This window comes from Pituophis catenifer, unplaced genomic scaffold, assembly GCF_029215685.1.
Source record: "Pituophis catenifer annectens isolate HBS135680 unplaced genomic scaffold, rPitCat1.0.hap2 SCAF_12, whole genome shotgun sequence".
Classification (NCBI taxonomy): Eukaryota; Metazoa; Chordata; class Lepidosauria; order Squamata; family Colubridae; genus Pituophis; species Pituophis catenifer.
In genome coordinates, this window is record NW_027256892.1 from 2942190 (window position 1) to 2968749 (window position 26560).

The window sequence follows — 26560 nt, forward strand, 5'->3', positions numbered from 1 at the left end:
GATCAATAGAGGAATAGTAGATCATGTGAAGTATTAGTGCCACCATATAGTGCCTTAGTAATACCACACTTGGAATACCACATCTAGTTGTGATCACCAAAATACAAAAAAAGGTGTTGAGACTCTAGAAAGAGAGCAGAAAAGAGCAACAAATATGATAAGAGATCTAGAGGCTAAAATGTTCTGTCCCCGTCGCACGCACACACACAAACAGCCAGCCAGGAGTTAATGAATCAAACAGTCAGGAATTCCTTTAAGATAACAGTTTTGACAGCGACCCATGAACTGCCTGCCAAGAGATTTTACTCACTAAGGGAGGTTTTTTCTCCTCAGTCCAATATACCAAATTAATTCCTCACAGCAAAGAATTGTCAAAGTCCAGTCCGAAGAAATCCAAAAAGAGATTCTAACAGGGTTCTAGAAACACGATATGACTTCCGAGCTTTTCAATTTGTTCATCACAAGGCCTGAATAGCCGACACACCCCCTTTTATCCCTTGTGGGGTGTGGTCCAGTGACTCAGCTCAATCTCTGGCCCGCCCATGCCTCTTTCTCTGCTGCGCGTGCTTATCCTTCCGACGCTGTCTGGGATCCAGCCAAAACTCATCCCCCTCGCTGTCTATCTGCGGCTGCTCCGAAGTGCCTTGCTCCTGGCATATCTCTTGGCCTTCGGAGGAAACCTGAGGCATTGCCAGAGAAACTTTTCTTTTCTTGGATTTATCCATGGTTAGCCTACTGGGAGTTGAAAAGCTCAGTAAATCGCGTGCAGGCGGGTGTCGCACATTGGCGGTTGAGACGCATATTTTGAGTGACAGGGAGCAGCAGAGGGGTGAAAGGCTATCTGTGACTTGCTCTGTTTGCTTACGGCTTGGCTAGAGCGAGAGAGATTCTGAGGCACTGACAGCTCTTTTATACTCACCTGTCAGTGCACGGACCAATTGGCAGGTCCTGATTTCCCGCCGGCGAATTGCCATTGATTGGCTTTTGCTTCCTTGCGTAAGGTACGTCCATACGCAACAAAAATCATGAGTAGAAAACCCCTCAGAATAAGCAAAAGATTTGGGCTGCAGGTTAGGCGGGCTTCACAATTAGGAGGTGAGGATGCTTTTATTTATTTTATTCTTTTCACAGAAGAAGTTATCAGATAATATTTCACATAGATATGCCACCATCCGTTTGCAATAACAAACACTCGGGTAACTGTTAGTCACATTCATTTTCTAGCATGAATCCATAAGAGGGAGCGCATGGCAGAAATATCAGATCTCCTTTTCAAAATACTGTAGACCAGTTAAAAGAGACCAGGAAGAAAAGCTTATAATGTCATTTGATACGTTTGGTTTTCAGGAATGTAAAAATGAGTGCTGCGATGCTGCAACTTGTAAACTGAAACCTGGGGCAAAGTGTGGACATGGGGAGTGTTGTGAGAAATGCCAGGTAAGCCTTGTTCATTTTTTAACACCAGGAGAGATTTTACCTTGCTCCTTACTAGCCTCATGAAAATGGGATACCTCTTGGCGTCTTACTGTGGAACAAAAATACTCGAATTCTGTTCCTATCTCTTCCTCCAGCTTATTGGATCCTTAAGATCTCCAACCTTGGCAACTTTAAGACTTGTGGACTTCAACTTCAGCTTTGCTGGCTGAGGAATTCTGGGAGTTGAAGTCCACAAGTTGCCAAGGTTGGAGACCCCTGCTTATGAACATATCCATAGGGAGGACAGTTTAGCAAAATTTCAGCATTGCACTGTCTCAGTCTAAAATACACTTGCTGTGAAAATAATATATATCCTTCTTTGACTGAGTTTGCATGGACACCCAGTTTAAAAGGGTTTAAGCCAGGGGTGAAATCTACTTACCAGCTGATCATCAGCCGCACATACATTCTTTCCTACCAGTAAGAGCCTTGATAGTACAGTGGTTTAGTGCACCCTGTTATTAACACAGCTGCCTGCAATTTCTGCTGGTTCGAATCTCTCCAAGGCTCAAGGTTGACTCAGCCTTCCATCCTTTCTAAGGTAGGTGAAATGAGGACCCTGTTTGTGGGGGCAATAAGCTGACTTTGTATAAATATACAAAAGTATGAAGGCTATTGCCTAATGCATTGTAAGCTGCCCTGAGTCTCCGGAGAAGGGCGGCATATAAATCAAATTAAAAAAAAAAAAAACTGCTCCCCAAACCTCTAAATTCAGTTATTTTGGTGGCACATTCTAGAGGTGCTGCAGGACCATGGTGAGAAGTGCAAATTGCTCATTCCTTCAATCCCAGTTGACCCTGTAATGAAGTTTTTGAGCAGAAGCAATAACAATAGCACTTAGACTTATATACTACTTCACACTGCTTTTACAGCCCTCTCTAAACTGTTTAGAGAGTCAGCCTCTTGCCCCCAACAATCTGGGTCCTCATTTTACCCACCTCGTAAGGAAGGAAGGCTGAGTCAACCTTGAGCTTGGTGAGATTCGAACTGTCAAATTGCAGGCAGCTGGCAGAACTAGCCTGCAGTACTGCACCACCAAGGCTCAAAACATTTTTTTTCCCAGCAAAAATATGGAACGCTTCACGAATTTGCGTGTCATCCTTGTGCAGGGGCCATGCTAATCTTCTCTGTATTGTTCCAATTTTAGTATATGTGCTGCCAAAGCGAGCACAAGGCTCAAAAGAGCCCAAAACATTTTGTTCTTTCCATATTTCCATCACAAGCCTAGATTCACAGCAGCCACATTTTTTTCATCACATCGAGAAAATTATTTATTTTGCATCTGGCATAACATACACGAACTTACAACTCACATGAACATTTCACCTAAATTAAAAATACAGTAAAATATGAATGTTAAAAAGCTCTACCGTATATTCAGATCATGTCTAGGTCACTGATATAAGGAAATAAAAATATACCATGCAAATGTTCAGAAATTAACTTTTTGCTGCTTTTTCACAAGAGCCAAATTGACTTTCAGGGTCAGCTAACATTTGGAACTTGTATTTCAGGAACTGAGCCTTTCATGGCAAGTATTTTTTCATAGCAAATAAGAGAAGCTGGGACTTCTAGGAATTACACACAATGTCTTAAGACCTGGAAGCCATTTGTAACATAGCAGCGATGCCTGTTGTGATCCACTGGCAGCCTGCGGAGCTGGCAGCAGAGTCGGACAGTGAGGAGGTTGGGGAGGACCACGGATGAGTCCTGGAGTCTGGGGAAGGCTCGGTGGAGGGCTCTGCGTCGGAGGCAGAGAGGAGGCCAGGGCCATCTGGGAATTATGTGCTGCCTCCGGAGCCTCCAGAGTCAGACATCAGCGAGACAGAGGAACAGGGGGAGCCTGTTCCCAGTGCGCGCATGCGCAGAGCTGCCAGAAGGCAAGAACAGTTAAGACAAAAGGGACGACTCGGGAGTAGGGCTTTGGAGATGATTGGCCCCTCCCAAAAGACATAAAGGAGGAGCAAAGGAACGTGAGCCTTTGTAGGAAGCAACTTTGTTCATTCTGGTCGGTTTAAATTCTGAAGCTCCGTTTTGACTCTGTGCTCCATGTGGGCCTTGCAAAGCTAATTGCCAATTAGGTCTTTGGCAGGGTGTCAAGGGAGATAAAGGTGGGTGCTTATCAGCCTTATCCCGAAGGACTGTGGCAGACTTCTGTCGGACTCTTTACAAACTATTTGTGACTCATGAAGGGCTGTGAATGAACCTAATTCACAGCGGTTGAAATAAAAAGAGGGTTTTTGAGACGAATTGTGTGCTTTTTACTGTCTCAGGAAGCCTAGGTCAGAACAATGCCTTGATTGGTAACCCTCAAGACAGATGAAGAGGAGGCTTTGAAATGTGTTGTGAATCATGGTTTAGCTCCTTGACTTCTGCTGCTAAAAAGTGGTAACTGGGAATATTTTTCATTCTCGCCCACAGCTTAAGAGAGCAGGAGCAGTATGCCGGGCAGTGAAGCATGACTGTGACTTGCCTGAAATGTGCACTGGCCAGTCTGCCCAGTGTCCCTTGGATCGCTTCCGTATCAATGGACACCCATGCCAAAACAACCAAGGTTACTGCTACATGGGGAAGTGTCCCACCTTGGCAAACCAATGTATTTCTCTCTGGGGCCCAGGTAAGTCAATCTTAGGATTTCAGAATAGTGGTATTGCGAAATGAAGCGAAGCGAAGCGAAGCGAAGCAAAGCAAAGCAAAGCAAAGCAAAGCAAAGCAAAGTGAAGCAAGGCAAAGCAAACCCCTAAGACAATCATTTGTATCGATCGAAGACATTTTCTTCTTTTCATTTCTGTTCCATTTGTGTTTTGTTCATAATCTTTCAAGATGAACTTCTTTCTTTGGAGGTTTTAATGCTCACTCCTCCAGATCTTTTGCCTTAAAGCTCCAAATGTTTTTTTTTTTTTTTTAAATTTGATTTATATGCCGCCCTTCTCCGGAGACTCAGGGCGGCTTACAAGGCGTTAAGCAATAGCCTTCATCCTTTTGTATATTTTTTATACAAAGTCAGCTTATTGCCCCCACAAACTGGGTCCTCAATTTACCTACCTTAGAAAGGATGGAAGGCTGAGTCAACCTTGGCCCTGGCAAGATTCGAACTTATTTTAATTGCAGACAGCTGAATGTTAATAACAGGCTATTAGTCTGCTGCGCCACCAGGCTCCTAGAGAACCTGGCCCGATGGTTAAAGATGATAGCAATTGTAGACCAGAAATCTGAAAAGACTGACTTTTGGGGAAGGATGCATTCCCAAATTGCACGAAGATGTGTGTGTGTGTGTGTGTGTGTGTGTGTGTGTGTGTGTGTGTACGCACACATGCATGCACGCCATAAATAGATCGTTATTTTGTATATTGTAGCAACAGCTCAAAACTATTCTCCAATACTCTTTGTCTTAAATCAACGGGTGTTGTGAAGCAAGGCAATACTACTACTGGAGAAGCACAAACAATAACATCAACAAGCATCATATGCTCAGAGTTTTAACCATCTAGCTTTGTTCTTCAAAGGGTTAATTAGGGCCACTGATTGACCCATCCCTTTTCACTGTTCTCAATCAGAGATAATGGAGATTGAAAATGGGACTGTCTGCTAAGAATATTCAGACCTAAATTGACTGAAATTTTCTTGACATTTGGCATAATAATGAAAAAAAAAACAGGTGTTGAGGGATGTGATTCTTGTCACTCTCTTGTAGAACATAGAACAGAATGGGAAGGGACCTTGGAGGTCTTCTTGTCCAACCCCATGATCAAGTAGAAGACTCTATATCATTGATGGATAACCTTTTTGCCATCGCGTGCCAGGAGGGGGAGTGGGGAAGGTTTGCGCGTACATGCCCACACCCATAATTCTATGCGCCCTGCCCTGTGCATGCATGCGCAACCTCCCTCCCCCCCACTCCTGGCACGCAATGGCCCGGTAGGCCCGTTTTTCTTTCTCACCTGCCTCCAGATCCTCTCTATGCATCTGCGGAGGGCGAAAACAGCCTTCCCCACCCCCTCGGAGGCCCCCCAGAGGCCTGAAATGGCCCATTTCCCAACTCCCGGTTGGACAGGAAGTGATGTTTTTTTGCTGTCCCCAGCCTCCAGAGCCTCTCTAGGAGCTGAGCTGGCATGCCAACTGATATGGCTACACGTGCCACCTGTAGCACATGTGCCATAGATTCGCCATCACAGCCCTATATCATTCTGGACAAATAGTTGTTTGATCTCATCTTGAAAACCTCCAGTGATTGAGCATCGACAAACTTTTGGAGGGTAGCTGTTCCACTGATTAATTCTTCTCACTGTCAGGAAATTTCTTCTTAATTTTAGGTTGGATCTCTCTTTGATAAGGTTCCATCCATTACTTCTTGTCTTGCCCTCAGGTATCTTGTCTATGACAGCCCCTCAAATATTGGAAGATTGTTATCATGTCACCCCTAAATTCTTCATACTAGTTCCCACAGCCATTCATGGTACAATTAAGTCTCCAGACCTCTTTATCATCTTTGTTGGTCTTCTCTGCACTTTTTCTTTTTCTTTTCTTTTTTTAATTTTTTATTGAAAATTATTAAAAAATACAGAAAAAAATATAATAATATGGATAGAATTGCAGAGAGTAATATAATACATATAGAGTTTTAAAGTATCAATTTTCGCCTGGAGAAAGTACAAACTTCCATTAAACTAACTCATCAAAAGAAAGAAAAGTTTAACCAGAAAAAAAATTCTCAATTGTCATGCAATGCTTCTATAAATATTTACCCACGTTCACATTAAGGTTAATATTTTCATTCTTCTTAAGATTTCTTTTTTTGCAGCCAAGCATACCATCTGTCCCAGCTCCTATATAACCCCGATTCTTGTCTATCTCGCAAAAGTCCAGTAAGCTTGTCTGCTTCTGCACAGTCCATGATCTTTGCAATTAACGTAGCCTCCGATGGGATATTTTTGGATTTCCATTCTTGCGCGAACGAGAGATCCTGGCTGCAGTGATGATGTGGAGAGCGAGATACCAATTAGATTTGTTTAAGTTCTCTGGTTTCATGCCTAGTAAAAACGTTTCCGGGTTCAAATCTATTTTACATCCTATGATTTCTAAAATCCATTTTTGAATTCTAGCCCAATATTCTTTTGCTCGGGGACAGGTCCACCAACTATGAAAGTAAGTTCCCATAGAAGTGCATTCTCTGCACTTTTTCTAGGGTTTCAGCAACTTTTTCCTATCATGTTGACCAAAACTGGATGTAGTACTCCAGGTGTGGTCTTACCAGTGCAGTCCATTTATTTAGACCGTAAATGGAACTTTATTCTTTTATTTCCATTGCTTTCAAAACGGAAACTCTCAATTCAAACAAAGAGGTCTTTAATTTGGTCAGCTAAATAGCGTGAAATGAAGTACCGTTCCAAAGGATGGGAATAGCTCAATCTTTTGCAAGTAATCCAGCTACCGTATATTCAAAAAGACTTATGCCCTAGGAATTGACAGAAGAATACATGAAGATTCTTACAAGCTGAGTTCTTTAGTGTTTCATACTATGGACAAAATCCTGTCGGACTGAGGGCTCCACTAACTGAATCTACAATATACTATTTGGGAGGATGTGTCTTCATCCTCTTTCTCTCACACATGATATCCAGGCAGAGTTGCCTCTTACTCCTCTGGAATGCAGTCCCCCCCCACACACACACACTTCCTGGGATTCCATCTCTTCACTACATTCCAGCACAGAAATGTATCTGACAGTGATGAAGTTAAAAAATGGGGATATGGAGGAAGGAATCTGGATTCAGATTTCTCGACAGCCATTGATTTACCAGGTAGTCTTCTGCAAGTTGCATCAGAGTAGCTTCAGTGTTGTGTCTATAAAACGGAATAAGCAAGTTTGTTGTAACACTGTATGAGATGGTGAATGCTTCATGCATAATGAGGATTAGATAAGTAATTCTGCATTGGCATCCTTCAGTCTCAAAAGATTATGATATTGTGCTCTGGAAAGAGGTCCTAAAAGAGCATCTAGTGTGACTAAAAAGGCCAATTGGAGAGTGGCAATCCCTTCCACACTGAGGGCAGATATATTCTGTCCCCTGCCCAGCCCTCAGAGTTCGCTGGTTCCGGGACTGCCTCTTTGCCTCAGCCTGCCGAACAAGTGTCTCTTCGAATTGGAGAAGGCCATGCTGCAGCTTTAGCCTCCAAGCTGAACGATTGGAGGTCAAGGTTTCCGAGTTGTTAATGTCCATTCCCTTTAGGTCCCTCTTGCAGATATCCTTAATTTGCAGCTGTGGTCTCCCTCTGAGGTGCTTTCCCTGCACTAATTCTCCATACAGGAGATCTTTCGGAATCCGACCATCGGCCATTCTCACGACATGCCCCAGCCAGCGTAGACATCACTGTTTCAATAGTGTATACATGCTAGAAATTCCAGCACGTTCCAAGACTGCGCTATTTGGAACTTTGTCCTGCCAGGTGATGCCAAGAATACGTCGGAGACAGCGCATATGAAAAGTGTTCAACTTTCTCTCCTGCCGTGCATAAAGGGTCCAAGACTCACCGCAGTACAAGAGTGTGCTCAGGATGCAGGCTCTATAGATTGGATCTTTGTATGTTCCGTCAGCTTCTTATTAAGCCATACTCTCTTTGTAAGTCTGGAAAATGTGGTGGCCGCTTTACCAATACGTTCATTCAGCTCAGTATCTAAAGAGAGAGTGTCAGAGATAGTTGAGCCGAGGTACACAAAGTCATAGATGACCTCCAGTTCTTGTGCAGAAATTGTAATACAGGGAGGTGAATCCACATCCTGACCCATAACTTGTGTTTTTTTCAGGCTGATTGTTAGTCCAAAGTCTTGCCAGGCCTTGCTAAAACTGTAATATAATAGATAAGTAATGGGTTACAAAATAATTGGTTACAAATAAGTGAACATTAACTAAATTATTTGGAACTCCTCTGAGATGTCTTAAGCCATTCTTTATCCTGCTGGCATGTTACACACTCAAGTATTACACACCCTTCCAAGACTGAGTGGCTGTGGATGCCGGCATCCCGGGATCTGGAGGTTCCATCTTTAATGATCGGGGGAGAAATTCTTGCTCCCTCTGATAGGGTCTGCAACTTGGGTGTCATCCTGGATTCTCAGCTGTCCTTAGAGGACCATCTGACGGCCGTAACCAGGGGGGCCTTCGCACAGGTGCATCTTGTACGCCAGTTGCGCCCTTTTCTAGACCGGGATGCCCTCGCCACGATCACTCATGCCCTCGTTACCTCTAGGTTGGACTACTGTAACACCCTCTACATGGGGCTGCCCTTGGGATGCGTCCGGAGGCTCCAGCTAGTCCAGAACGCAGCCGCGCGGGTAGTTACGGGGGCTTCTAAATATTCCTGTGTAACACCTCTCCTGCGTGAGCTGTACTGGCTGCCGGTGGCGCTCCGGATACATTTCAAGGTGCTGGTTCTTACCTATAAAGCCCTTCATGGCTTAGGCCTGGGATACTTGCAGGACCATCTCCAGCCGCTCTCCCACCATCCTGTGCGCTCTCACAGAGTCGGCCTCCTCAGGGTGCCATCGGCCAAACAATGTTGGCTGACGGCCCCAAGGAGGAGGGCGTTTTCTGTGGGAGCCCCGACCCTCTGGAATGGATTGCCCACCGAGCTCAGGATAGCCCCCGACCTTCTTTCCTTCCGTTGCGAGCTGAAGACATGGCTCTTTCGTCAACTCAACTGATCCGTTTGGGGATACATTGTCATAATTTTAAACTGTTTTTAATAGGGTTGCTGATTTTAATTTTATTTCATTGTGATTTGTATTGGAATTTGTCATATTGTAAGCCGCTTTGAGTCCCTAGGGAGAAAGGCGGCATATAAATCGCAATAATAAATAAATAAATAAATAAATAAATAAATAAATTTGTGTTTCTTCCTCGCTCCCTCTTACAGGTGGAAAAGTGGCTGCAGATTCCTGTTTTGGGGTCAACCGGAAAGGGGTTTATTACGGCTACTGCAGAAAAGCAAATGGTACATACTTTCCATGTGAACCAAAGTAAGCAGTCTAAATTTTTCCTACTATAGCAATAATAGCACTTAGACTTATATACCGCTTCACAGTACTTCACAGCCATCTCTAAGCAGTTTACAGAGTCAGCATATTGCTCCCAACAATCTGGGTCCTCATTTCTTATGATGATCATGTAAGGCAGGGGTGAAATGCTCCCGGTTCAGACCAGATTGCCTGATCTGGTAAAGATGGCAGCGGGTGGTTCGGAGAACCGGTAGCAAAATTCCCTGCGCTCACCCTTCCCACCATGCCCAGCTGAGCCGCACGATCATCAGAGGCTTTTTTTTTTTTACTTTTAAAAGCATTTTTTCTACAACCTCTTCCGATGAAAAAATGCTTTTAAAAGTAAAAAAAAAAGCCTCTGATGATCGTGAGGCTCAGCTGGGATCCTCAGAGGCTTTTCAAAGCGTACCATTTTTTCCTACTAAAACCAGGGCAGTTCTTATTTAAATCTTTAATTTCTGTTGTTGTTTTTTTCTTATTTATTTGAAATTGAAATTGAATAATAGCCATTTTTCTTCAGGGCAGTTTCTCTCTCTAATATTGAATGCCCCAATCTTTAGATTTAAACTCACATCCAGAGGTGGGTTTTAGCAGGTTCTGACCAGTTCTGGAAAACCGGTAGTGGAAATTTTGAGTAGTTCGGAGACCTGGTAAATACCATCGCTGACTGGCCCCACCCCCATCTATTCTCTAAAAAGAATTCTATTCTATTCTATTCTATTCTATTCTATTCTATTCTATTCTAGTCTAGTCTAGTCTAGTCTAGTCTAGTCTAGTCTAGTCTAGTCTATTCCTTATTTCTATTCTATTCTATTCTGTCCTGTCCTGTCCTGTCCTGTCCTGTCCTGTCCTGTCCTGAACTGTCCTACCCTAGCCTACCCTACCCTACCCTACCCTAGCCTACCCTACCCTATCCTACCCTACCCTACCCTTCCATTCCATTCCATTCCATTCCATTCCATTCCATTCCATTCCATTCCATTCTATTCTATTCTATTCTATTCTATTCTATTCTATTCTATTCTTGTTCATTAAAAGGAATTGGTTATTTCCTTTTCAGGGCTATTAAATGTGGCAAGCTATATTGCATAGGTGGTTCGGAAATGCCCGTAGGTGGAAGCCTGGTGGAATTTGGTTCATGCAGAGCCAGCTTTGCAAGAGGAGGTGAACAAGATGTTGGAATGGTTGATCCTGGAACAAAATGTGAAGAAGGAATGGTTAGTCAAAGGTTACGTCTAATCTGTGTGCTGAAAGGTCTGATTCCAAGGGGTTATCATTAAAACAATTTGGCAATGGCTCTTGCTGAAAGCTGGTTTAGATTTTTGCATACTACAGTGAATCTATGTAGAAGGAAAAAAAATATCCCTCTAGCCTTCTTCTTGTTTTTATTGTTTTGTTTTTCCTGCAGACAACAACCACAACAAATCCGCATTAGCAATAGCATTTGGACTTAAATATTGCCCCATGGTGCTTTAAGCACTTTGGAATGTCAGCATATTGCCCCCAACAATCTGGGTTCGCATTTTACTGACCTTGGAAGGATGGAAGCCTGAGTCAACCTTGACTCCCACCAGGATCTAACTCCAGGCTGTGGGCTCCTCAGATGAATGTCCACCACCAAGGCTCCTCAGATGAATGTCCAGGGCTGTTTCTTTCTTCTAAGAACAAAATGCCTGGCCTTCTCAGAGCCTTGTGACTCTCCCTTTCTGGACAGAGACAGTCCTTTCTCTTCACTTGTAGGTATCTCCATAGGGAAGGTGAAGAGAGATGAGACAATCAGGGATAGAACTGGTTCAGTTAGTGGGTTCTACTTACCTTCACTACCGGTTTGGAATTGGGACCGCGTGCTTGCTCGCTTCACTCGCGAACCTTCTGCACATGTGCAAAGCATCCGTGATGACATCCGAGTGGGTGGGCGAAGCCTTCCCGCCGCCACCAGTATTGGATCGCTCAAACTGGGGCGAGCCGGTAGAAATCCACCACTGAACTGGTTGTGACCTAAGGGACACCAGTTCAGTGTGAAGCCACTTAGAAGTGCTGAAGCAATTCCAAAGCTTAGATTCCAAAGAATCAGGAATCACACAAACACCTCCCTGTCTTTTTACACAGTGTAGAACTTGGAAGAAATTTATTTTTTTTTATAAAGTTTTTTATTATTTTTTTTAAAAAACAAACAAACATTTAAAACATCAATCAGCCCTCCCCTGTGACATCTCGGTGTTGAATTCTTCAATTCATTTTATTCTTCTTGTTCCAACAGTTTCTTCTGTCTTAGTCGTCTTCAAAACCTCTGTACAAATTCATTACTACTATCATATTCTTACTATCAGGTTTTTTATACATATTTATAAAATTAATCATTTATATCTCTTTTGCAACCAAGAATAAAAATAATTCCATATTTTAAAGTATTCTGAGTCTTCCCTATTTTTAATCAATAAAGTTAATCGATTCATTTCAGCGCCATCTAAGATCTTTCTGATTACTTCATCTTCCGAAGGTATTTTCTCTAATTTTCAATTTTGAGCATAGACAATTCTTGCAGCTGTTATTACATGGTATAATCAAATAAATACATTCCCTTTTAATTTTGTCAGGTAGGATACCCAATAGAAACAACTCTGGTTTGAATTCAAGACGTATTTGTATCATTTCTTCCAGCCAGATTTTATTTATTTATTTATTTATTTATTTATTTATTTATTTATTTATTTATTTATTTATTTATTTATTTATTTATTATATTTCTATACCGCCTTTCTCCCATAGGACTCAAGGCGGTGTACAGTCAAGAAAAATATAGACACACAAACATCATAAAATTGCTAATTAAAATTATTACTTAGTTTGGTCAATTAAGTAAAACCCAGAATTAGATAACATTTAAAAAATCATTCACATGTTCGTATGTTTAGTCCCGCCTGTTGGAACATCAGGATCTTGAGGGCACGGTGGAAAGCACGGAGATCAGGGATATTCCGTATCTCCGAGGGCAGTTCATTCCAAAGGGTTGGAGCCCCCACAGAGAAGGCCCTCCCCCTGGGAGTCGCCAGTCGACATAATTTGACTGACGGTACCCTGATTTTAATTTTATTTTGGAAGAAATGTATTGAATATCCTGGTTTTGTTCTAGAGAATGACAGAGTTTAATTGTTTAGTTTAGTTTAGTTTAATTTATTCATACTTATATGCCGCCCTTCTCCCGAAGGACTCGGGGCAGCTCACAAAGTTAAAACAACGGAACAATAAAATTAATACTAAAATAATCTAATTAAAATCCCCAGGAAGTTAAAACTGAGACTCCCAGCAGATCAGGCAATTTGTTGGAAACGCCATGTCTTCAGGTCATGGAAGACCTGCGGAAAGAGCAGAGGTCGGGGGCTGTCCGGAGCTCAGTGGGTAACCCATTCCAGAGGGTCGGTGCACCCACACAGAACACCCTCATCCTGGGTGCCATCAGCCGACATTGTCTGGCCGAAGGCACCTGGAGGAGGGCAGTCCTATGTGAATGCACTGGGCGGTGGGAGGCCGGTAGGAGGTGATGCATGGAGGGCTTTATAGGTGACTATCAGCACCTTAAAGTGGATCTGAAGGACCACCGGTAACCAGTGCAGCTCGCACAGGAGTGGTGTAACACAGGAGTAGCGGGAAGCTCCCGTAACAACCCACGCGGCTGCATTCTGGACCAGCTGGAGCCTCCGGGTGCACCACAAGGGCAGACCCATGTAGAGGGCATTGTGTCGGAAACTGCTGTCTTATTCTATTCATAATCTTTTACTTTTAACTTTCAGGTCTGCAACAACGGGCAGTGTGTTGAGATAGAAACAGCCTACAGGTCGACCAATTGTTCCCACAAATGCACAGGAAACTCTGTAAGCATTTTATATTTTATATTCTGGCTAACGAATTCTCCATGCTCTTTAAGACTGTTCTGCTTTGGGCTTGGCCTATAGCAGTGATGGCTAACCTTTTCCAGACCAAGTGCCCAAAGCGTGAGTGTGCCTGCCCGAACCCCCAAAATGCAATGTGCGGACGGCCCTCTGCATGTGCCCTGACCGCATGCATGTGAGCGCCCCCCCTGCATACACACACACACACACCGCACATATGTGCAGCAGAGACCTGAAGACCAGCTGGCCGGGGGGAGGCATGCGTGCATGCTTGGCAGAGCTGAACTGGGGTGACAGCTCGCATTCCCACAGAGAGGGCGCTGTGTGCCACCTCTGCCATGCATGCCATAGGTTCGCCATCACGGGCCTATAGAAAACTTACAGGTAATCCTTGATTTACAACAGTTCATTTAGAGACCATTCAAAGCTACAACGGGATTGAAAAATAGTGATTTATGACTGCTGTTCACACTTATGACCATTGCAGCATCCCTGTGGTCATGCTTGGATGCTTGGCAACTGATTTATATTTCTTTCTTTCTTTCTTTCTTTTTTTCTTTCTTTCTTTCTTTCTTTCTTTCTTTATTTATTTATTTATTTATTTATTTATTTATTTATTTATTTATTTATTTATTTATTGGTTCGATTTATATGCCGCCCTTCTCCGGAGACTCAGGGCGGCTTACAATGCGTTAAACAATAGCCTTCATACTTTTTTGTATATACCTGCTTAGAAAGGCTTTCGGACCCCCCAAGCGGTGTTCTTTTTTATACAAAGTCAGCTTATTGCCCCCACAAACCAGGTCCTCATTTTACCTACCTCGGAAGGATGGAAGGCTGAATCAACCTTGAGCCTGGTGAGATTTGAACGCATAGTAATTGCAGGCAGCTGGCAGCTAAGTGCTATTTAACAGCGCTTTAGTCCGCTGCTCCACCAAGGCTCCAGCGGACTAACTATTTATGATAGTTGCATTGTCCTGGGGTGACCTGATCAACCTTTTGTGACCTTCTTACAAGCAAAGTCAATGGGGAAGCCAGATTCCCTTAATAGCCATGTTACTAACTTAACAATTTCAGTGATTCACTTAACAACTGTGGCACGAAAAATTGTAAAATGGGGCAAAACTCACTTAACAAACATTTCACTTAACAACATGACGTTGATGACGTTGACATCTATGCCTAAATGTGTTTGTTGCACTAAAAAAGTAAATGAGCATTATTATGATTATAATTTTACAACTAACATCTATTTAGCAACTTCGAAAGTAAAATCCATCAATGGAAATAATTTTCATTGAAGGCAGAATCGGAACTAAATGAAAAATGGTTTGTTGAGTTGAGAGCTAGGTAAAACTTTATGTGTATGCATACACACAAAATTTACATAATTTCCCTTTTATTCTTTTCTTTTTTTCTGTGGTATTGTTCTCTTTTTTCTTTATTCTCTTTTCTTAAACAAATAAAGACCTCCCCCTCAAAAAAGTGCTTTCCAGAATCCTTGATGCTAAAAATATTTCATTTTTTTCTCTAAGTGTGAGTAGAACTTAAAAAGAGATGAACCTCTATATTTACCAAGCCCAGAATAATTTATGGCTTTAAAGTTTGAATTATATTAAACTGAGCTTTACAATTAACAGGTAGCAATGGAATTAGATCAGAATCTGGTGTCATAAATTAAAATAGTCAAATACCAATAAATCAAATGAGAATGCCCCCTCTCTCGTGGCCTTTAAGAGGCCATGAAAATCTGGCACTTCCAGAAGGTTTTTGAGGACTAAAAGTGAAGTCAACCAATAACAAAATTAAATTTTATTGTATTGAATTATATTGTTTTACCTCATCGTTTTTGAATTAACATCATTGTGCTATTTTAATTTTGGTGCATTTTGATAGAGTCTGATTGGAGTGGGGCAGTAAATAAACTGGATGGATGGATGGATGGAAGGAAGGAAGGAGGGAAGGAAGGAAGGAAGGAAGGAAGGAAGGAAGGAAGGAAGGAAGGAAGGAAGGAAGGAAGGAAGGAAAGAAAGAAAGAAAGAAAGAAAGAAAGAAAGAAAGAAAGAAAGAAAGAAAGAAAGAAAGAAAACTATTTGCTCTAAGTTAATATTTTCCTGATACCTTTGGCCATCACAAGAAACCTCAAAGCTTGATTTAGTTCTTTTCATTCTGCTGTACTGTAGAAATGCTTTGACCACAACTCTCATAATATCAAAAGAGAAACATCTTGTCCATGCTGTACTGTTGTTAGAATTAGTCTAATAACTCAGCTGACCATCAGATTAAAGAATAGTGACTAGGTTATTTAGATGTGGACTAAACAGTCCCAACAGCTTTGGTAGAAACCCTTAATTTCTTTTTCTCTGTGGGATGTTTAAATGGATTTCCATCTTTTTGTCTGCCTAATTAACAATAGCAATAGCACTTAGACTTATATACCGCTTCATAGTGCTTTTACAGCCCTCTCTAAGCGGTTTTACAGCGTCAGCCTCTTGCCCCCAACAATCTGGGTCCTCATTTTACCCACCTCGGAAGGATGGGAGGCTGAGTCAACCTTGAGCCTGGTGGGATTTGAACTGCCAAATTGCAGGCAGCCAGCAGTCAGCAGAAGTAGCCTGCAGTACTACACTCTAACCACTGCACCACCATGGCTCAGTTTTAGGTTCAGTTTTATGGTTCAGTATTTTCTGCCTTCTTCAGACTTCATAAAAATGCAAGAGAAATGTTGACTGCTTGTTTTTCCTTACATTTGTCTTTGCTATCCTAGGTATGTGACCATGAACTGCAGTGCCAGTGCAAAGAAGGATCAGCACCTCCTAACTGTGATGAGCCCACAGGAAATAAATGTGAGTTAATTCAGAGGGGCTCTTGTCTTCCCCAACCCCCGAGAATCTGATTAGATAGGTTCTGGTTTCTGGGCTTTTTTTTTTTTTCTTCTGGCAGCCAGCAGAGCCTTTGCTGCCCATTGGGAGACTAAGAAACTAGGGCTGCATAATATCTTGGTTTACGTAGGTAGAACCTGGCTAAAGAGAAATACACATAAAACCTACGAAAAAGAAAGAAAAACATATAGATAGATAGATAGATAGATAGATAGATAGATAGATAGATAGATAGATAGAAAGACACACACACACACACACACATCTCTCTCTCTTTCTCTTTCTCTCTCCCTCTCCCTCTCTCTCTCCCTCTCCCTCTCTCTCCCTCCATCTATCTCTCTCTCCCCCTCCCCCTCTCCCTCTCTCTCCCTCCCTCCCTCTCTATCTCTCCCCCTCCCTCCCTCTCTCTCCCTCCCTCTCCTTTCCTCCCTCTCTCTCTCCTTCTCCTTCTCCCTCTCCCTCTGTCTCTCTCTCTCTCTCTCCCTCTCCCTCCCCCTCTCTCTCCCTCCCTCCCTCTCTCTCTCTCTCTCTCCCTCCCTCTCTCCCTCTCTCTCTCTCCCTCTCCCTCTCCCTCCCTCCCTCCCTCTCTTTCTCTCACTGTATGTGTGTGTATATATATATATGGACGCAAATGCTAATACTGGACATTTTGAACATCTTTCTTTTCTCAGTATATTTTATAGTAAATGTACCACAGTATGACATCTTCATAAGAAAACAGAAAATGGTGGATGGAACTCTTTTTAGCTGGTACCAATAAACAGGTCGGAGGTAGGATGTGTTTAAAGAAACAGGCAAATTTGTAGCTACAAGCGTGTAATTGAAACTTGGGTTTCTTTCATGGGGATCATCACATTGAAGCAAGTGGGCGGAGCTTCAATCTTATCATCATAACCACCAATTTATATTTTTGACCATAGTGTGTGGCCATCCCTTTAATGTAGCAGTCCTTAACCATTCTGGCTCTGTGGACCAGCAGCAGTGGCATCAGACGTGGGGGAGGGGATGGTTTCGTGCAAATGCCTGCTGCTTGTGCAAATGGAGCTTTGTATGCTTGCCCATCACTTGTATTTGTCATTTCTTTACCCAGAGCAGTTCCCTTGTATTCCTTTTTCTGATTTTCGGTGGTTACCTCTTAAGTAATTTTCATTAGTTCCATATTGTAAATAATAAAGAATAATCTAATTTAGCTTCAGTGCATACAGTAGAAAGCATCCACATTAATTTGGGACTAAATTATTGCATGGAAGTAGGGATTTATTCGAATTTTAGACAGGTTAAATAATCCTTATTTGAAATAGGGCTTGATATCTCAGTTTTTGTATTATTTAATTTTAATTTAATTTAATTTAATTAATTCAATTTATATGCCGTCATTCTCCGAAGACTCAGGGCGGCTTACAATGCATTTTAAAAAAAAAACATTATGAAAACATTTAAAAATTAAAACATTAAAACCCATTCACACCATTCATGGCTGGATCTCACACGATCGGAACAGCGAGATCAACGGCCCCAGGCCTGCCAGAATAGCCAGATCTTCACCGCTATTCGGAAGCCCAATAGGGTGGGGATGGTCCGGACCTCAGGAGGTAACTGGTTCCAGAGAGCTGGGGCCACCACAGAGAAGGCCCTCCCCTGCAGCCCCACCAGCCGGCATTGTTTAGCTGATGGGACCCGGAGGAGACCAACTCTGTGGGATCTTACCGGTCTCTGGGAGCTATGTGGTAGAAGGCGGTCTCGAAGATAACCTGGCCCTGAGCCATGTAGGGCTTTAAAGGTAATAACCAATACCTTGAATTATGCCCAGAGACCAATAGGGAGCTAGTGCAGCTCACAGAGAATTGGTGTAATGTGGGTGTATCTAGGCGCACTCACAATAGCCCGTGCAGCTGCATTCTGGACCAACTGTAGTCTCCTAAGGGTAGCCCCATGTAGAGCGTGTTGCAATAATCTAACCGTGAGGTGACATTATTATCTAATAACAGGGTATTGTTAACTATTAGCAAACTATACTTTAATTGGAAGTTCTATTTTTAATCTCATTGAGCACATGAAATGAAAAGAAGAAGGGGAAAATAAGTTTAAGCCTTTCTTCCATTTATTTAACTATGGCTGGCAAGAGTGTGATTAATCTAAAGCTACCTCACAGTGAAAATCCAAATATAGATTTAACAGATGATAGTTTGCTTTCTTAATCGTGCTGCTATATCCATTTACAAGACTATCTTGGGAGGTCAGTTAAATCTTCCTTGAACCAGAATTATTAACCAATAAGGGAACTGTAATTCCAACACATCTAAAGGTCATGGAGTTGAGTTAGACAGTGTTAATCTTAAAGGATGATGACTAGTTAAAGCAGGGGTGAAATCCAGCAGGTTCTGACAGGTTCTGGAGAACCGGCAGCGGACATTTTGAGCAGTTCGGAGAACCTGCAAATACCACCTCTGGCTGGCCCCAGAGTGGAGTGGGAATGGGGATTTTGCAGTATCCTTCCCTTGGAGTGGGGAGGGAATGGAGATTTTGCAGTATCCTTCCCCTGCCACGCCCACCAAGCCACGCCCACAGAACCGATAGTAAAAAAAAAAAAAATTGGATTTCACCACTGAGTTAAAGTCATTCATGAAATGAGGTTTATTGTATATCACTTGTTTTCCTAGGCTAAATTTGATGCCCAGAGTTGGTTCAGAGTTGGGTAGCATCTAAATTAAAATAATTGAATGAATAAATACATTCTAGCCAATTCTCAACAGTGAAAAACTCTTACTGCATGGGTGAGAAATGCCAGGGCTTGGAGCAATATAATTTTCAACCGATTCTCTCGATGTTTCCACTGTGTTTTCATCAAATCTATTCATAGCCTTTTCTCTTTATCTTTTAGATATCATCATCATTGTTGTAACTGTGGTGGTCTCAATAGCCACGGCCATCCTCCTTGCAGTTCTCTTCGGCTTCTACATTTTAAAGAAGAAACAAAAAGAAAGGTGAAGCTTTTGAATGTTCTCAGTTAAGCTTCTTTTAAGTGTGGGGAGATTACCAGTTTGCTGACTCTCTTAAAGACAGTACTGGTGGGTTCTCCGACTTAATGGAGAGGCTGAATGTATACTGACTTGGAAAAAGCTGTATAAAACTAGATATTCAGTTCATGACATCTCTCATTGAAGTTACTAGATGGTATGAACTGAAGTATAGTACATGTACAAAACAAAACACTTCGAGGATATCAGCAGTTTTCAGGTAACTAGTTAATAGGAGGGCGAAGGAAGGGAGGGAGGGAGGGAGAGAGGGAGGAAGGAAGGGAGGGAGGGAGGAGGGAGACATTTAATGTATTTCCAGTGTTACCTTGACTTTGATGTTGGGTATCCTATCCTAACTATAATGTTCTATTCTTTTATGGCAGCATTCACAAAAGTGCACCTGCAACCACAAATCCTTCTTTCTCTGGTCCAGATCAGAAGAGGAAACAGCATCTTGGTTCAGTATCCAATGATCTAGAGGTGAGAGGTCAAATGGGCTGCCTGAGCAGAGTAGAACACTGAAATTTTATAAAATGCTTTATCTATTGGCTTCATAATAAGTCATAAGATGAATGGTTCTCCGGGGGCAATTTAAGGGTGGGTTTAGAAGCTCTTTACCCCACGCACAATGCCAAGAACAAGAAACAAGATGTTGAAACTGTGCTAAAAGTGGGAGCTTTTCATCGACACACAGACAAAATGCTTGCCTTTTTTATTTGTTATACATAGAAACATGTTACCATGTTTTCCTGAAAATAAGACCCTGTCTTATATTCTTTTAAACCCTGAAATAAGTGCTTGGCCATGCACTCAAAAGCCCGATTGGGCTTATTATCAGGGGATGTCTTATTTGGGGGAAAACGGGGTATTGCTTCTATTGCCATGACTGTAAGATAAGGTCAATCAACTTGTTGTGGCTCCGTTACCTGAGCCTGTGTCATCGACAGGAGAGGACTCCGAGAGTGAAGGAGAGGAGTTGGCAAGGCCTCCCTCTCCAGGACCCTCCTCTCTGTCAATGCCTTCGGTGTCCGCCGAAGGGCAAGAGATAGGGCCGGGGCCAAGCACGTCCACACAGCCACAGGTGGACAGTGATGAGGGAAATGAGTCTTGGCTGGATCCTCGGCAGCGTCGCAGAGATAAGCGTGCACAAGAGAAGAAAAGGCGTGCCATAGATTAAGATGAGTCACTGGACCACACCCCACAGGGTATAAAAGGGGGTGAGGTGGCCATTCAGACTCTGTGACAGACAAAACTAACTACTATCGAGTCACATTGCATCTCTGGAAACAACATTATCGGCCTTGGATTTATTTTACGAACTGGACAATTCTTGACTGTGTGTATTTTGTTTTGAGTAAAGTTCTTGGCAAGCAGCTACTGGGTTGCTGCCAAGCTTCTTATCGGAAGAATTGGTTGTCTGCCAGTTTATTTAACCCCCGGCTGTCTGTTTGTGTGCGTGTGTGGGACGGGGACAGAACTCAACTGTTATCTTTCAAGATGCAACACAACTCTTTGTTGTTTTCAAAAACAAAAATAACACAATTGCTATAAATACTGAGCTAACCTATTGTTTGCACAATAAATTCAATAGAATGTGTTTGGAAAGAAAGCAACACAAAACAATTAAGGTTAACTTTAATGGAATTAATGTATGTATGGAAGTGCACCTACAAGGCTTCTAACTGATCTGGCTAAGTATTTGAAGATATTGGCTGTAAAACCAATATACTCAAACAGTCTGACTGTTTCTTCCTTTCAGATAAATTCTTCCAGATTTCTCCTCCCAATTCCATTCCAAGGAAATACACCAGAAGTCCAAGTTGTGAGTAAAATTCAATGGAACAATACTTGCATATGAGTCTAAAGCAGTCTCTAACAAACAAAATACATATATTTCACAAATAAAATAAAATATGCTGGGTATTGTCAGTGGTCTAAATGTACATATTATATTGAGTCAAGTAAGTTTTATTTTATTTCAGGTTAGCATGTTGTATGAATCAGAATATTGTAGTTTATCAATCATGGTTTATGGTTAGTGTAAACTAAGCATTGTGGCTCATGCAATACATTATGATTAGAATAAGATAGCGTATTGTGATATGTGAATATAGTTACTTGACAAATGTGAAGGATTTTAAACAAATGTGAAAAAATTGTCTCTAATTTATTAATGTTCATTGAGTCCCGCAGTACCCACTGGACTCAATGTACTTCTTTACAGATATAGAGCAGATATAGAGAGATTGTAATTGTATTTAAAAAAAATAGATATGCATATAAGATTTTTTTTTCAAATTTAGCAACTTTAAGATCTAGAATGTTGCAAATGAAAAACAAATAATCTACACACTTTTTAACCTGACTGTTGAAAAATCCATACTAGTATTCTGAAACGCAATAAGTCGTTTCTGATTATTTAAATTATGATTTCCTTTCTGCACTCTAAATCCCTGTATAGAGTAGGGATAATCTGCATAATATCCAATGTTATAGGAACATCATGATTTTATCATAAGGGAGTTCTACAAAATTAGGGAATTCACACACATTCTTAGAAAAATCAACCGGATTAAACTGATACTATTTCATTATTAACAGAAAATCCCAGCTGAACCATTAAGACACACATATGAAAATGCCAGAATGGTAAGTTTCTAAATGAATGGTCATTTGATCTAACAACTTCAGAATACTGGTAGATATTCCCTCTGATTCTACTAATTCTCTGACAATTCCACCCTAACCCCTTTTGGAGTGTCATACCTCATTCTGTTTAGCCTATAGAAAAGTGAAAATTTTATGGGATGAGTATTTTTGAAGACAAGAAATCAACTGTTCTCTGTTCTGTAATTAACATCTGCTGCTTGCAATTACTGCAAGTTCAAATCTCACCAGGCTCAAGGTTGACTCAGCCTTCCATCCTTTCAAAGGTAGATAAAATGAGGACCCAGATTATGGGGACAATAAGCTGACTTTGTATAAATATAAAAAGTATGAAGGCTATTGCTTAACGCATTGTAAGCCGCCCTAAGTCTCCGGAGAAGGGCGGCATATAAATTAAAGCAAAAAAAAAAAAAAAAACCCACTGTTCTTCATCTACAAACGCTAATATGGAGTATTATACTTAAATTTCCCAAACTGTTCATTAACGTACAGTAGTATTTTCTACAGTGCATTTCCAGCAGAGGTTTTTTTTCATAAACTGGTAACAAATCAATTGGAGATGCAAATTATTGGATTATGTCAATTATCCACAAACATTCTAAATTCTGTTCTGAATTAGGCAGATTTCAAGAAAATAACCAATGACAGGCCAATCATTATGAGTGAAGTATATCAATGCCCAAAGGGATATATGTAGCCAGAGGGCATTTAAGTGATTTCATGACACATAATGCATCCTTTGACCGGTTTTTGTTGCAACACTGCCAAGGATAAATAGAATAGGACAATCCAGGGGCTAAAATAGTTTAAGGCATTCCTGGGCTGTATTAATGGAAGCATTGTGCCCAGATGTAATGCTTCCATTGAATTCTGGCTGGTTAAATCTTGTTTGCTGAACACATTAGGTACAGTTTTGGGCACCATACTTTAAGAACACTGTGGAGCATGTTGCAAAGATTGAGTGATAATAGAAGATGTTGAAAGCACTTTTTAAAATGCATGTTGACTACTGTGTGCAAAGGCAACTGAAAAAAACTTCCAATTTTCTTTCAATTTCAGCCCATTGTGAAACCAAATATCCCACCACCTCCAGTTCCAACAGCAAAATCCACCATATATCCATCTATGGTATGTCAGCTTCCTAAACATCACTCTTCCAACATATTTCGTTCCTTTATAGCAGGATGCTAGGGTGAGGCTTTGTGATAATAACTCCTTCTAGACAGTGTGAAATTTTCACTTTTCCAGACTGCTGGATGAAAAATAAGGCAAAGAACTGCACTGGGAGAAAAACTTCAACTGGTGGGTTACTGGTGGGGATTTTTTAATGGGCCTGACCCTCCAGGGATTGTGCCTAACCATATAGTAGCTTAAATTGCTTAAATTGCTTGTTGAATACAACCAGACTTTGTAGTCCTTTCTTCCTAATGCCAAAGGAGACATAAAGCCTTTGGAATGTTGCATATCAGGTCTAGGTTTGATGCTTTTGTAAAGGGAGGTTGAATTGCCACTAATATATTGAATTGCATTATGGCCTTATTCTTGAATCTCCATCTACCTAGGACAGTTAATCTACAATAGTAACTGTAGGAGAGGACCAGAGAGGTAGGCAAGGGGGGGGGGGGCACAAAGTTAAATGAGATTAATGTCAGGCACAAAGAAATAGGACCATTCAAAAAATGGAGCATAGAAGATTTATTCAAACCTATACACAAGAATCTAGTCAACTAATAGTCAACACTTGGTAGAGCCTTGGTAGTACAGTGGTCTAAGGCACCCTGTTATTAAGCTGGTTCGAATCTCGCCAAGGCTCAAGGTTGACTCAGCCTTCCATCCTTTCTAAGGTAGGTAAATTGAGGACCCAGTTTGTGGGGGCAATAAGCTGACTTTGTATAAATATACAAAAGGATGAAGGCTATTGCTGAGCACATTGTAAGCCGCCCTGAATCTCCGGAGAAGGGCGGCATATAAATCAAATTAAAAAAAAAAAACCCACTAAATTGGCACTAGATAAGTGTCAAGAGGATTCAAGTAGGTCTGGACTTGTGACAATGCAGGGAGTCTGAACTGATAATGCATTTAACTCCGCCCTCCAATTCTGCTCTTGCTCTTTTGTTCGGTAACAGAGTGATAGTATTCCTATGCAAGCTTTGTCCAAACTCCAGTTTTAATGGGAAAAGGTTGGAACATGTTCCATTATTAAAATACCCCCTTTCTTCAAGTAAGAATTTAAGGGGCCCAGAAACACTCACTTTCCAGATTTTATCCTTGAAAGTTCCTTTTTCAGAGAAACAACTTCCCATAAGAAAACTGAATCTTAGTGCAAACCTTGTAACCCACTATCATGAATTGCCTTTCGAGCAGTGAATCCCACTCTTCGTAACCAGCTAAATTGCTTTAAACACATATTCTGAAGAGCTTGGATTACAAAATATCTTGCAGATAAATTATTCAAGAATAATGCCAGAACATGGGCACTAGGCAGATGCTGGCTCATTTCTTGAAATGTTATATATCACAATAACATCTGTACTGCTTATGCTGGTTCTTTTTATATATATATATATATAACCAAACCCAAGTTTTAGATCAAGACTACAGGATAACTGTAGTTAACTGGAGATTAAAAATAGCCTTCCAGAATCAATATTGCAGCTGCCAAATTCTATTCAGAATGTCCTGGAGCAAAATGCTTTCATTTGGAGTGGGGGGATAGGTAGGCAATATTAAGTAACAAAATTGGTACTTATGCTCTCTATTTTATCCATAAAAGTTCTAAAAATGACCCTTTATCAGTTCAATTTTCAAATATGACCCTCAACTTTCCATACAAACCTGGTGCAGGCAGGTGAAAAGTAAGTAAGCAAGAGTAATTAGGTGTAAACATTTATTTGTATCTTATTTCTTTACTTGTTAGAGTTATAAACTACCGAATCAACCAAAGACTCTTGGCTGTTTGCAAATGGCAGTTTAGCAATAATATACTCAGCATATACTAAATGGCTGGTTAATATTTAACAGAAATAAATCTGGCATTTCTCTTACAGTCAAAAATAATGAATCCAGCTCCTTCTTCTGACCTTCAGTCTAAGCCAGCTCCTCCTCCGCCTCCACCCCAGGTAAGAGGCAGGTACTCTATGAAAATACAAAAATGATAAAGATGTTAAAGAGTTATGACTTTTTAACTGGTTGAGGTAGAAAGATCGAGAGGCTATACTTTGTTCTCATGTGACAAGATTACATTTGGGTAGAAAAGTGCCATTATTGGAAATAGCAACATACACGGATCATTGACAAGAATGGTACAAAGGGAATTGCGCCATCTAAGCTAATAAGTCCAAGGTCAAATAATTTAGTTTAGAGAAACTGTCTTTGTGGGATGAAGAAGTTATCTGTGGACAAACGGAACTAGATATACTAGTTCTTTGTTCGGCTGTTAATTCCTAAAATAAAACACCCTGGAGACTTGGATGGATGGGTACATATTAGCTCTGTTGGGTATAACTTCTCCCAGTGATTTTCCCCCCCAAAAGCATGGTCATCAACTTGATCAGTCTGAAACTAGCATAATCAATAAAAATACAGTATATTTTTTCAGGAAAAAAAAATCAAAACAACAAAAGCAAAGCTTATTTTGGATGAGGAAAATTTATCTCCTTTACCTATTTATTGTGGCACAGTGATTCAGTGGTTAAGATGTTGGGCTTATTGGCTGGAAAGCTGGCAGCTCAGGTTCCAGATCAAAGTGCCACATGATGGGATGATATCTCATCCTTGCCCAACTCCTGCCAAACTAGCAGTTGAAATGCATGTCAATACAAGTAGATAAATAGGTACCACTTTGTGGGAAGATAACAGCATTCCATGCACCTCAGTATACAGTCATGCTGGGCACATGACCATGGAAGTGTCTTTGGACAGCACTGGCTCAATGACCTTGAAACAGAGATGACCGCTGCCCCCTATAGTTGGCAATGACTACTGGAGTAAAATCTGCAGGACTCCTACCTGTTTATTGCTTCCTTCCCTATTCCACTCTGGTTTGTTTTCCATCTTTAGGACTGATGACTTAAATCAATTTATAGAATAGAATAGAATAGAATAGAATAGAATAGAATAGAATAGAATAGAATAGAATAGAATAGAATAGAATAGAATAGAATTCTTTATTGGCCAAGTGTGATTGGACACACAAGGAAATTCGTCAAGAATCATAAGGTACAACACTTAATGATAGTCATAGGGAACAAATAAGCAATCAAATCATATTAGGAAACAGTCAATATAAACCGTAAGGATACCAGCAACAAGGTTACAGTCATAAGTGGGAGGAGATGGGTGATAGGAATGATGAGAAGATTAATAGTAATGTAGACTTAATAACTAGTTTGACAGTGTTGAAGGAATTATTTGTTTAGCAGAGTGATGGCGTTCGGGAAAAAACTTTCCTTGTGTCTAGTTGTTCTGGTGTGCAGTGCTCTATAGCATCATTTTGAGGGTAGGAGTTGAAACAGTTTATGTCCAGGATGCGAGGGGTCTGTAGATATTTTCACAGCCCTCTTTTTGACTCGTGCAGTATCCAGGTCCTCAACG

At 41.2% G+C, this 26560-nt stretch overlaps 1 protein-coding gene and 1 non-coding gene across 2 annotated transcripts in view; one reads left to right on the forward strand and one right to left on the reverse strand.

The window, feature by feature from the left end:
- LOC139323237 (zinc metalloproteinase-disintegrin-like NaMP) overlaps positions 1-26560 on the forward strand; it is a 48926-nt gene that overhangs the window by 22196 nt on the left and 170 nt on the right. Inside the window, exons 11-22 of the mRNA XM_070952513.1 lie at positions 1348-1437; positions 3898-4093; positions 9391-9493; positions 10572-10728; positions 13303-13383; positions 16169-16247; positions 19165-19267; positions 19684-19780; positions 21060-21122; positions 21902-21949; positions 23027-23095; positions 25015-25086. Of these exons, the coding sequence (XP_070808614.1) occupies positions 1348-1437; positions 3898-4093; positions 9391-9493; positions 10572-10728; positions 13303-13383; positions 16169-16247; positions 19165-19267; positions 19684-19780; positions 21060-21122; positions 21902-21949; positions 23027-23095; positions 25015-25086 (1158 nt within the window). The remainder of the gene's footprint in view (positions 1-1347; positions 1438-3897; positions 4094-9390; positions 9494-10571; positions 10729-13302; positions 13384-16168; positions 16248-19164; positions 19268-19683; positions 19781-21059; positions 21123-21901; positions 21950-23026; positions 23096-25014; positions 25087-26560) is intronic.
- On the reverse strand, positions 2541-2647 carry LOC139323339 (U6 spliceosomal RNA). The gene has a single exon (XR_011600982.1). It is a non-coding gene; the product is annotated as a U6 spliceosomal RNA (small nuclear RNA).